General features: G+C 41.4%; 1 protein-coding gene across 1 annotated transcript in view; it reads right to left on the minus strand.

The window, feature by feature from the left end:
- The window catches only part of sema4d (sema domain, immunoglobulin domain (Ig), transmembrane domain (TM) and short cytoplasmic domain, (semaphorin) 4D), a 184641-nt gene that overhangs the window by 4127 nt on the left and 168212 nt on the right, over nucleotides 1-12302 (minus strand). The window contains exon 16 of the mRNA XM_067983231.1: nucleotides 9879-10082. Within this exon, the coding sequence (XP_067839332.1) occupies nucleotides 9879-10082 (204 nt within the window). The remainder of the gene's footprint in view (nucleotides 1-9878; nucleotides 10083-12302) is intronic.

A 12302-nucleotide genomic window follows, 5' to 3' on the forward strand; every position in this document is an offset into this window, starting at 1 on the left:
TGAAAAACCTTATTAGTCTACAGCAAGAGAAATAACACACCATTAACTTAAAAACAAATACAAAAAAAGGGCAAAATACAGAAACCAACAAATAGATGTCTTATTACCTTGTAGATCCCCTAAAATCCCTATGTGATCCCCCTAGCATCTGGGATCCCCATTTTGAAAACCTATGCACTAGATGCAGTGTCTTGGTACGCTAGAATGTTCCACCTTGGGGAACACAGCTGGTCAAGTAATCCATAAATTTAACTAGCTTTGATATAATGTTCTTGACCAAGCAACAATGTGCTCAATTCCACTCACACGTATGGTTCAACAGGAGGAATAAATTGGATTATTAAGATAAAGTGCACACACATTATATGCCAGATAATCTTATATAAAACTATTATAGAACAGAGTTGATTCAGGGTTTATACTGGAAAACATATCTTCAGTGACCCAATGTAAAAAAAAATTAGTGATGAGGAACAAGGAAACTTTTCATAACTTGAATATTTTAATAGTTTTTGAGGAATGCTTTTTCAAGGTTAATTCATAGAGAAGCTTTAACTATAGTGTAGTTTTTGAGGAATGCTTTTTCAAGGTTAATTCATAGAGAAGCTTTAACTATAGTGTACTTTGATTGAATGGGTATCCATGTGACTCCAGCAATAATATCTGCTCTTTCACTTTGGTTCTTTCCCCTCACATTTCATACCTTTTGTTTTTGTCCTTAAACCCTCAGCTTCGATAGTTGTCATGTAAACACAAGAAAGGTTAATTCCCTACATTGTCTAAGAGTGAACATTTCCCTCTAAGTTTATCAAAGAAAAAAGCCTAAATGTCATTTTTGTATATATTTTTGACAGTAAGAACCACGCCCTTCTGCTGAGGCCGTTTCCTTCATTCAAGAAATTCTTGTTGAACATTATCCACACAAAGTTCTGGCTACTTTGTGTTTTTTTTTTCTCTGACCAATTTTCTCCCCTCCTCTCCTTCAGGCATTAGGGATAATTTTCATCTTCATTGCCTGGGCCGTAATCTGGTGGGATGAAGATTTGTGGAACTGTCATTCAATAAAGATTAGAGCCTTCAGCAGAGGAGTGGAGAAAACAAAGGCCCTCTTCACTGGTCTCTCATCCTCCACCCTCCATAAATTCCAACTGGTCCAAAACACAGCACCCTTGCTCTAAGACTGGCTTGCCCATGACCCCACCTTTGCTAACCGACATTGGCACGCAGTCCCCAACACATTAAATTTAAAATCCTTGTCATCAAATCCCTCCATTTCCTCGCCTACCCTATCTCTGTAACCTCCTCCAGCTGCATATCTCCTCCCACATGCTTAAGTCCTCTCGAGTCTTCCCTTTTGTGCATTCCCTTCACCCCATTAGTTGCAGAGCCTTCAGCCTTGTAGCCCTACTCTCTGCAGCTCCTTCCCTAAACCTCTCTAGCATTAAATATCTTCTCAACATCCATCATTTCAATTAAGTTTTGGTCACCCCTCCTGATTGTTAAAATTGGATAGCCAGAGGATAGAATACTAGAGCCTGGTCTTTAGTTGTTTCCAAGCCTTTATTCACAGGGATTCCCCTTACACACACCACACCCTGGATAAGCTCTCCCATAAAAAGGATATAAGGGAGTCTCCAACTGTTATCCACCACCTGAATATAATTAACACTCATACAATTAACAGATTCCCTTCTCTCTTTAAATTTAAAAAAATAACTTTACATATACACAATATAAATAAAAATTTCAAAAAAATCAAAACTTCCATACTCTGTACAACTTATACTATACAAATCATTACATTGTGAGGCGACCCTTCTCCAGGACCCCTAATAATTTCTTCGTACATGTACTTTTAGTAAAACAATCCGACAGTCGATGGCTTGAATCCACCCATTTAATTTTAGAGATTTCCTTTCTCTCCCGCATTTGTTTCAAGCCAGCAAGGTCAATCCGTAATTTTTCTCACTCACATTTTTTGCAGAGTGTACATTATCCCACAATGAACATTTGTCTACATATCATTCGATGGGTATACTATCTTCAGTCCTCCCATTGTACAGGATGTCACTCAAAATATTTGCCAATTAGAATCCCATATCCACTGCGTCGACAAGAGCCGGTGTTTCAGCAGCCAGAGGACTTTTAACAATCCTTTTTATTTTCTTAGCTTCCTAAGCTAAAAGGACAACATTTCCCATTCTCACCCATAAGAAACATGATGAAACCAGCTGCACGAGAATACCCATCAGGAAGATTAGCATGTGAAGCATCACTAAAGATAACTAGCTTCATTTTGTTTGAGTCACCTCAGAATGGGAGCTTAAGTACTCATTTATCTATATTTAACTGTCGTGATGTTTTATTTGCCCTTAAAACATTCTCTACTGTGGGGTGTTTCATTGAAGTACTTAACTCCAACACATCAAAACTAGCATCTGGTCTAGTCTGAGTGCACTATCAGTTCAACTGACAATTAAGCTTCGTAATTGCTCTGCCTCTTCTTTAGATATAACATCACGTTTCTGTGATGACCTAGTACAGTTCACTGGGATGGGAGTAACACTCTCTAAATAGAACTATTGATTTAAAGTTATACCAGACCCACTCTGCTTAATATCTAAACCAATTTATTTAAAAGCCCCTCAGGCCTAACTCCCAATTTTAAATTCTACTGTAATCTTATTAATGACGAATCTCAAATTCCGCAGTATCACCTTATAAGAAATCATCAACATGCATCATGAAGGTGCCTGAAAATTTTCCGTTATGGTACCAATAAAACATCGCAGGATCTGCTTTTAGTTGAACACAACCTATTTTCAGCAAAACAGATTTCACCGAAAAATACCATACCCTGGAAGCGTGATTCAGGCCATAGATGCATTTGTTTAGTTTCCATAGTTTTCCTTCTGCATCTGCTGCCTCTTTAGGCGGTTTCAGAAACACTGCTCTCTGAAAACTATCGTCCTGCTGAAAAGCGGCTTTTATGTCAATTGACCTACATTCCCATGAAAATGTTCCCAAAGAGCGAAAAAGATTTTTAAGATTGCCTTTCCAGCAGTGGGAGAATCCACACGAACATCTGATTCACCCAGTTTCTCTGCTAAACCCCTAGCTACCAACCTCACTTTAGCCTTATAAGTCCCATCTGTAAGGACTTTTTCCAGTACAAACCCAACCAATGCAACAAAGCTGGTTGACCTTTATCTGTTACCTCAGAATAAACTCCAAATTCTTTCCAACTATCTAACTCTCTTACTCGTTTATCCTCAAGTTTATTGGCAGCCACCAAAACTTCACGATCATGAGGACTTCTGCTTCCAGTTCTGTTACGTGACTGTTCAGTGGTCTTTGCTTCATTGTCTGACCTAGTCAAGCTACATCCTCTACTTTCACTTCTATGTCTGTAGGGACTACTATTGCGAGATCTCCCTCTTTCATCTCTAGTTCAAGATAGTTTTCTGATGCGAGATTCATTTCCAGGCTCCCTATCACCACCTGTACTCTTTCGTACTCTTCACTCTTTTATCCCATTCTGCCAGTCCATGGACCTTGCTTCATGGCCATCATCCTGAACATTCAACCAAAATTTAAACCTACCAGTAGCTTTGCCTGCACGTCCCAAAATTGTTGCATTCCTCCATTCATTAGTTCCTTCTCGAACTTATGTCACCCATGTACCTACTTTAGGTAATTGTTCTGTGGATGTGATAGCTCTGTCATGTGTTTCTTGATCACTGACATTACCACTGTCCAGCCCTTTGTTGGCCAGGGGCTGCAGAAAGTAACCTGAGATTCCCCAGCTGCTGATACACAGGCAAGAACAACTTTTGAACTGAAGTAACCTGAGTTCAGTCGCTGGCCTGAGCTGGCTGGAACTGGTTTGAATTAGCTAAGTTTTGTGAAAGACAAAGGCGATGTGATAAGACACAAGTCCTTATTTAGAAAAGGAGTAATGAGGTAATGCTACCAAAGTCCTTGGGACAGAGCCAATGAGGAGAAGACACAGGCAAAAGCGAGCAAGCCTAAACCAACGAAAGAGAGAGACAACACAGCTTGAAGAGATAAGATTCGGAATAAGAATGAAGGATCTGGGGCGTGGAGCCAGAGCGAAGACTCCGGAGACCAACCATCGCGGAAGTGGAAGACCCTACGTCAGGGATGTAGAGAAGACGTCGAAAGAGAGAGAGAACGGAACACCTGGCCAGCGTCAGCTCTCCTTTTAGGGTATTATCCTTTATATTCTGTGACCACTCGGAGTGTCAGAGAAACCTAGTGGGTGTGCGTTTAGTTTGGGTATAAAACTGTGTAACCTGGTGCAAACTGCATGTCTATATCTAACCAGACGTATAAGCTATATGTATATGATCTAACGGCGTGAATAAAGTGAATTGAGAGTTAAGAGAGAATTGACTCTTCCCCTCTTTGTACTAAGCCAGTAACTGTAACTGGTGACCTCCGGTCAACACCTTGATCTACCTCAGTCTGTTCCTCAGGAACCTCTTCAAAAAAATCACTAATATCTGAGGCGCTAGGTGCCTCGTTTACTTCTATCAACTGCTCAGAGTCCGAGATTTTATAATTAATTCCAAAATTCCAATTAATCGTGAGGATTGAACCTTAACAGTTTGATTGCCATGTTGGACTTACCATCACGACCTATTATCTTACCAGGGCCTTTCCATTCCCTATGATCCTCTCATTTACAGTATATCAAATCTCCTGAATTGAACTCTGTCTCAGATGGTCTAATACGATGCCTTAGTGTTCTATGAATTTTCTCTGATACCTCAGCCTTGATAAAAGCCTGTCTCCCTGCGAGCATAGCATTTAAATGCTCAGGAAAAAATGCCGCTAATTGTAGTACCTTCTAGAGCAGGAGGATTATCACAAAGAACAGAAGGTAATTTGGGATTGAACCCATAGACTAGTTGGTAAGGGCTATATCCTCCAACCACCTGAAGAGAATTCTTTGCATGAACTGCCCATGCCAGGGTGATCGACAATTTACACTCGTCCGATCAGCCAAAATTTTATGCACCGTGTTATCGATCACAGCATGATTCCTTTCACAAAGACCTATGCTGAAAGGGCTCTCAGCTGCTGTATTTATGACAATTATATTCATATTCTCACACATATTTCTGAACTCCACGTGGAGTTCAAAACCCCTTTAACAAAAGACATTTGAAGGAAAGGGTTAACTGTATCCCTTTTAAACAAAGACATTTGAAAACCTCCAAACACAGTAATGTAGTGAACTGTGTTCTTGCAAATCCTGTTCTCCCTCAATGACGCTGATGGCATTGGAGAAGTATGAGTTTTGGGATCGAAGACATTGTACTGCGGATAGATATCTAGATTATTAAATAAAGAAACTAGGTGGATAATATTGAGCTTGAAGTGTTGTCAGGCTTTCAAAACACATAGGCTTTTGGAAACGCAAGCTTTTCAACACAGCAGGGGGTAATTTTTTTTTATTCGTTCGTGAGATGTGGGCATCACTGGCAACGCCAGCATTTATTGCCCATCCCTAATTGCCCTTGAGAAGGTGGTGGTGAGCCGCCTTCTTGAACCGCTGCTGTCTGTGTGATGAAGGTTCTCCCACAGTGCTGTTAGGAAGGGAGTTCCAGGATTTTGACCCAGCGATGATGAAGGAACGGCGATATATTTCCAAGTTGGGATGGTGTGTGACTTGGAGGGGAACGTGCAGGTGGGTGTTGTTCCCATGTGCCTGCTGCCCTTGTCCTTCTAGGTGGTAGAGGTTGCGGGTTTGGGAGGTTCTGTCAAAGAAGCCTTGGCGAGTTGCTGCAGTGCATCCTGTGGATGGTACACACTGCAGCCACGGTGCGCCAGTGGTGAGGAGAGTGACTGTTTAGGGTGGTGGTTGGGGTGCCAATAAAGCGGGCTGCTTTGTCCTGAATTGTGTTGAGCTTCTTGAGTGTTGTTGGAGCTGCACTCATCCAGGCAAGTGGAGAGTATTCCATCACACTCCTGACCTGTGCCTTGTAGATGGTGGAAAGGCTTTAGGGAGTCAGGAGATGAGTCACTCGCCGCAGAATACCCAGCCTCTGACCTGCTCTTGTAGCTGCAGTATTTATGTGGCTGGTCCAGTTAAGTTTCAGGTCAATGGTGTCCCCCAGGATGTTGATGGTGGGAGATTCGGTGATAGTAATGCCATTGAATATCAAGGGGAGGTGATTAGACTCTCTCTTGTTGGAGATGGTCATTGCCTGGCACTTGTCTGGCGCGAATGTTACTTGCCACTTATCAGCCCAAACTTGGATGTTGTCCAGGTCTTGCTGCATGCGGGCACAGACAGAATGTAAGAAAAGGCAACAAGGGCATACATCAAAGGCTTTGGATCGGGAAAGCAATGATAGGCGTGAAGTGTCTGCAGTGTGTACCATCCACAGGATGCACTGCAGCAACTCGCCAAGGCTTCTTCAACAGCACCTCCCAAACCTGCGACTTCTACCACCTAGAAGGACAAGAGCAGCAGGCACATGGGAACAACACCACCTGCACGTTCCCCTCCAAGTCACACACCATCCCGACTTGGAAATATATCGCCGTTCCTTCATCATCGCTGGGTCAAAATCCTGGAACTCCCTACCTAACAGCACTGTGGGAGAACCTTCACCACACGGACTGCAGCGGTTCAAGGCGGCGGCTCACCACCACCTTCTCAAGGTTAATTAGGGATGGGCAATAAATGCTGGCCTCACCAGCGACGCTCACATCCCATGAACGAATAAAAAAAAAGGCATGTGCCTCTCATTCCTAACTGGTAATCTGTTCAAAGAACAGGAATTTATAAAACATCAAATATTATTGCACCGAACATATGATCAAATGGTGTAAGGAATGGATTTGAAGCCACTGAAGCAATCAAAATTGGAGACGTCAGGACCATTAAGAATGTCTGTGCATAGAAATGTAAGGGGCTATCTCTACATGAAAGACCATAAACAGAGATAGTAAAGGGGCCTTTTACATTCTATGGTCCAAGCACGTGGTCTTTTCTACATAAAAAGGGTCTCCAGTTACATGATCATACCCAAACTTTCAATCATTGAAGTATGTTAATGATTGAGGCATAGCAACAGGGAGCGATTGGACAAAAAGAATCCTATGTCCTATTGGTAAAAAACAATATAAAAAGATGACTTTGAAAGAAGAACAGCCTCTTCAACACTCGGCAGTCACAAGGAACGCACACTGCAGTTGAACATCGTGCAAGAAGAAGACCTCGAGGACTGAAGAGCTGATCAACCCTCAGACACGATGAGCAAATTCCTTGGTTTAAAGCTTGTATATGTATTAATGATTTGTCTGATGTATGTATGAATTATTAAGTCATTACATAATAACATTACGAATTATTAACTGTATAGCAGGATTTTATAAAGGAAAGTCATACATATGGTTTGATTTTGCTTCATGAATGCTCGTATGAATGACATTATTAAATAATTACTTTTGATTAATGAAGTTACCGTGAGTTAGGGTGACTTTCTTTGCTTGACTATTCATCCAGTGTCCTGAATTACAGGAAATAAGGAATTCCCTACATAGTTAGTGATTTCACCTTTATTATCAGTTAAAAACATTGCTGGTGTTGCAAGTCCAGTCCCTATCCATTTTTCCATAATTTTATCTATAATAACCACCTTCTCCTTACTATATATTAGTGCAGAAATACTAAATCTCGTAGCCAGGTCAATAAAATGTAAGATGAAAACATTTGTCTTTCTCCCATACCTTTAGATCCATGGCAACTACCTCATTAAAGTCACGTGCCAATGGAACACTTACAATAGGACGTGGGGGCGTCTGTCTAAACTACTTACAGATTTCACAGTTCTCACTAATCTCTTCTATGAGCCTCGTATATTCCTCATCAACTACCCCTGCATCTTTTAGCAGGATCTTTAAACATTGACAAGTAGGGTGGGCAAATTGTCCATGTAATTTTAAGACAATTTGTTTTTTTACTCTCATCTTTATCGTCTGACGCCATTACTACTTGCCTAACATGCTGATGAGAAACATCAAGTTTCATTAAGGAGATACAATGATGCCCTGTCTAGGTAAACTGCCAATCAACTAATTTCCTAAAAACGATTGCCTTATCGTATTCCCTGTCAAGTTGCATTTTTGCCTTTTTCATGGACGGTTTACCCAAAAGCAGAGGTATCTCACTAGAGATTACATCCGTACGTATAAAAATGGCTTACTCCAGCTATCTTACATGAAATTACTGCTCTCGAGTAACCTCAAGGTGTTGTCATCTCCAAACGTAAAACATATAGAACTTTTATCTTCCTTAACCTTGCGTCGATCCTCACTACTTGGTGAATCAAGATAACATTTTAACCAATCTACCCCACATACTGTTGAAGTACATGCACTAATACCGGACAATTAAAGGAATCCACGACTAATACATTCAGCACAGGATTAAAACACCTTGTGACCAGTGCAATCTGTTCATGTTCATTATCTTCATCCTCTTCCTCAGAAATACTTTCTTCATGTCATTTCAAAGACCCTGTGTCTTCGCTCTGGGCAATTCACCTCATTATGATACTTAGAGTCACATCTAAAGCATCTGCTGATTTTTCCTTGAGCATTCCTGGGAGTCATTCGCCCGTTATTACTGTCTCAATTTTGTCTTCTGTTGATATAACTGGATTTGCTGTACCTGCTTTCATCACCAATCTGGCTGTTTTTAATCCTTCTGTCATATTGACGCCTACATCTGGTCTTTTGAAACCTGGTCTGATGCCTGGTTTAGTATCGGAAATATTTCAAAACCCGGTAACCATCGAATCTTCTATTGTGTCACAGCGGAAGGCCTCATTTGTTCCACGAAGGCTGAAAGGAATGATAGTTTCCCCAGGATTTTTCTTTTTAAGGAAGCTGACATTTGATCCAATAAAGCCTCCTTTTCCGAGAACTGGATGCCAGTTAGGACCAGATGCCTGTCCATATGAGCCACCTTAGCACAGTCTAGTAATTTAAACACTAGTACTGATCCAGGGATTCCCATTTTGAACTTTGTCAACCTTTTGTACAATTTGTTAAAGTCCACAATATATTCCTTTATTGAATGACAATTAGATTTCCGAAATCTATCAAATGCTGACCAGGCCTCATAGGCACTTAGCAAGTCATCTTTCTTGTAGATTTGATTCATAAATTCTATTAGAACGGTAAAACCTCCATCAGTATCCAAAAGATCTGTATCCATCTCAGAAAATACCTTACTTCTGATTTTACTTCATTCAGAAAGTGACAACGCCAAGGACATGCCTTGTTTTCTCTTTGGTAGAGTAGTAACCTGTGTCCTCATATCAACCTCATTCTTCCACTGGCCATACAGTTTAAAGTCCGAGAACATCGGAGGGAAATCATACCGCGACAATTTAAACTTACTTTCTGCCATTTTCCACAATGGCCACTAGGCTTTCAAGTCCAAAAAAAATCATAGTTTCCAACCTTCACTTTTAGGCAACCATCCTCTGCTACCATGTTAAAATTGGATAGCCAAATGGTGAAGGATAGAATACTAGAACCTGGACATCAGTTGTTTCCAAGCCTTTATTCACAGAGATTCCCCTTACACACACACCACAGCCTGGATAAGCTCTCCTATAAAAAGGATACAAGAGAGTCTCCAATTGATACCCACCACCTGAATACAATTAACACTCATTGATATAAATCATACAATTAACACTAATCTCTCCCTTCATGGCTGGGCTTCTGTTACTTATCCCTACTTTTTTTTCCCCACTCTGTAAAGAGCCTTGGGACATTTTCTGCACTAAAAGTGCTAAATAAATTCAAGTTGTTGTTGCATTGCTTACCTTCAACTACAAGGAATACTTTTGACTTTGCTTTTCCTTTTTTGGATGTAACATGACACTGATACTGCGTGTCAGTTGTTACTGTGTCCTTCAGCCAGCTGATAACATGGATTCTCCCATCTTTTAATGGCTGAGTTTGGTGCTTAATGGAATTGGTCACCCTTTGACCGTTCTTCTCCCAAATGAAGTGCAAATCTTTGGGTCCTGTGGAAAGTAATAGTTTTGTAAATTACCACGTTCTTTTATTTGTTTCTCTATCCATGTTGCTCCCTTTTTAGATTCTCATTACCATATCGCCTAATTAGGAGAGACTACCATGAGTGCAGATTTGAGACTGGCTGGCAGGAATCATTGAAATTTACACCATAAAAGGAGGCCATTCAGCCTATTATGTCTGTGAAGGCCAAAAATGAGCTATCCAGCATAATCTCTCTTTCCAGCTCTTGGAGAGTAGCCTTGTAGGTTACATCACTTCAAGTGCATATCCAAGTACTTTTTAAATGCGATGAGGGTTTCTGCCTCTACCACCCTTTCAGGCAGTGAGCTCCAGAACCCCACCATCCTCTGGGTGAAAAAAATTCTCCTCAACTCTCCTCTAATCCTTCTACCAATTACTTTAAATCTATGCCCCCTGGTTATTGACCTCTCTGCTAAGGGAAATAGGTCCTTCCTATCCACTCTATCTAGGCCCCTCATAATTTTATACACCTCAATTAAATCTCCCCTCAGCTTCCTCTGTTCCAAAGAGAACAACTCCAGCCTATCCAATCTTTCCTGATAGCTAAAATTCTCCAGTCCTGGCAACATCCTCGCAAATCTCCCCTGTACCCTCTCCAGTGCAATCACATCTTTCCTGTAATATGGTGACCAGAACTGTACGCAGTGCTCTAGCTGTGGCCTAACTAGTGTTTTATACAGTTCTAGCGTAACCTCCCTGCTCTTGTATTCAATGCCTCGGCTAATAAAGGAAAGTATCCCGGATGCCTTCTTAACCACCTTATCTACCTGTCCTGCTACCTTCAGGGATCTGTGGACATGCACTCTAAGGTCCCTCTATTCCTCTACAATTCTCAGTACCCTCCCATTTATTGTGTATTCCTTTGCCTGGTTTTCCCTCCCCAAATGTATTACCTCACACTTCACTGGATTGAATTCCATTTGCCACTGTTATGCCCACCTGACCAGTCATTGATATCTTCCTGCCGTCTACAGCTTTCCTCCTCACTATCAACCACAGGGCCAATTTTTGTATCATCTGCAAACTTCTTAATCATGCCCCCTACATTTAAGTCCAAATCATTGATATATACCATAAAAAGCAAGGGACCTAGTACTGAGCCTTGCAGAACCCCACTGGAAATAGCCTTCATAGAAAGGTCACAGCACAGAAGGAGGCCATTCAGCCCATCAAGTCCAGGCCGACTCTATGCACGAGCAATCCAGCTAGTCCCTCTCCCCCGCCCCCTGCCCTAATCCCATAGCACTGCAGATTTTTTTCATTTCAAGTACTTATCCAGTTCCCTTTTGAAGGCCATGATTGAATCTGCCTCCACCACTCTCTCAGGCAGTGCTTTCCAGATCCGAACCACTGTAAAGTTTTTCCTCATGTCACCTTTGGTTCTTTTGCCAATCACCTTAAATCTATGCCCTCTGGATCTTGATCCTTCCGCCAATGGGAACAGTTTCTCTCTATCTACCCGGTCTAGACCCTTCATGATTTTGAATACCTCTATCAAATCTCCTCTCAACCGTCTCTGTTCCAAGGAAAACAATCCCAGCTTCTCCAGTCATGTAATTTAAGTCCCTCATCTCTGGAATCATTCTAGTAAATCTCCTTCACATCCTTCCTAAAGTGCAGTGTCCAGAACTGGACACAATACTCTAGTTGTGGTCGAACCAGTGCTTTATAAAGGTTCATCATGACTTCCTTGCTTTTGTACTCTATGCCTCTATTTATAAAGCTCAGGACCCCGTATGCCTTTTTAACCACTTTTTCAACCTGCCTTGCCACCTTCAATGATTTGTGCACATACATTGTGCACTGTACACTCAAGTCCAAGTCATTAATACGTATCAAGAAAAGCAGTGGTCCTAGTACTAACCCCTGGGGAACACCACTGCACAACTCCCTCCAGTCCAAAAAACAACCGGTCACCACTATTCTCTGTTTCCTGCCATTTAGCCAATTCTGTATCCATGTTGCTAATGCCCCCTTTATTCCATGGATCGCAATCTTAATAGCAAGCCTACCATGTGGCACTTTATCAAACGCTTTTTGGAATTCTATATACACATCAACTGCATTGCCCTCATCTACCCTTTCTGTTACCTCATCAAAAAACTCTATCAGGTTAGTTAAACACGATTTGCCTTTAACAAATCCACGCTGGCTTTTCCTAATCAATCCACACTTGTTCAAGTGAC

This window comes from Heptranchias perlo, chromosome 4, assembly GCF_035084215.1.
Source record: "Heptranchias perlo isolate sHepPer1 chromosome 4, sHepPer1.hap1, whole genome shotgun sequence".
Taxonomy (NCBI): Eukaryota; Metazoa; Chordata; class Chondrichthyes; order Hexanchiformes; family Hexanchidae; genus Heptranchias; species Heptranchias perlo.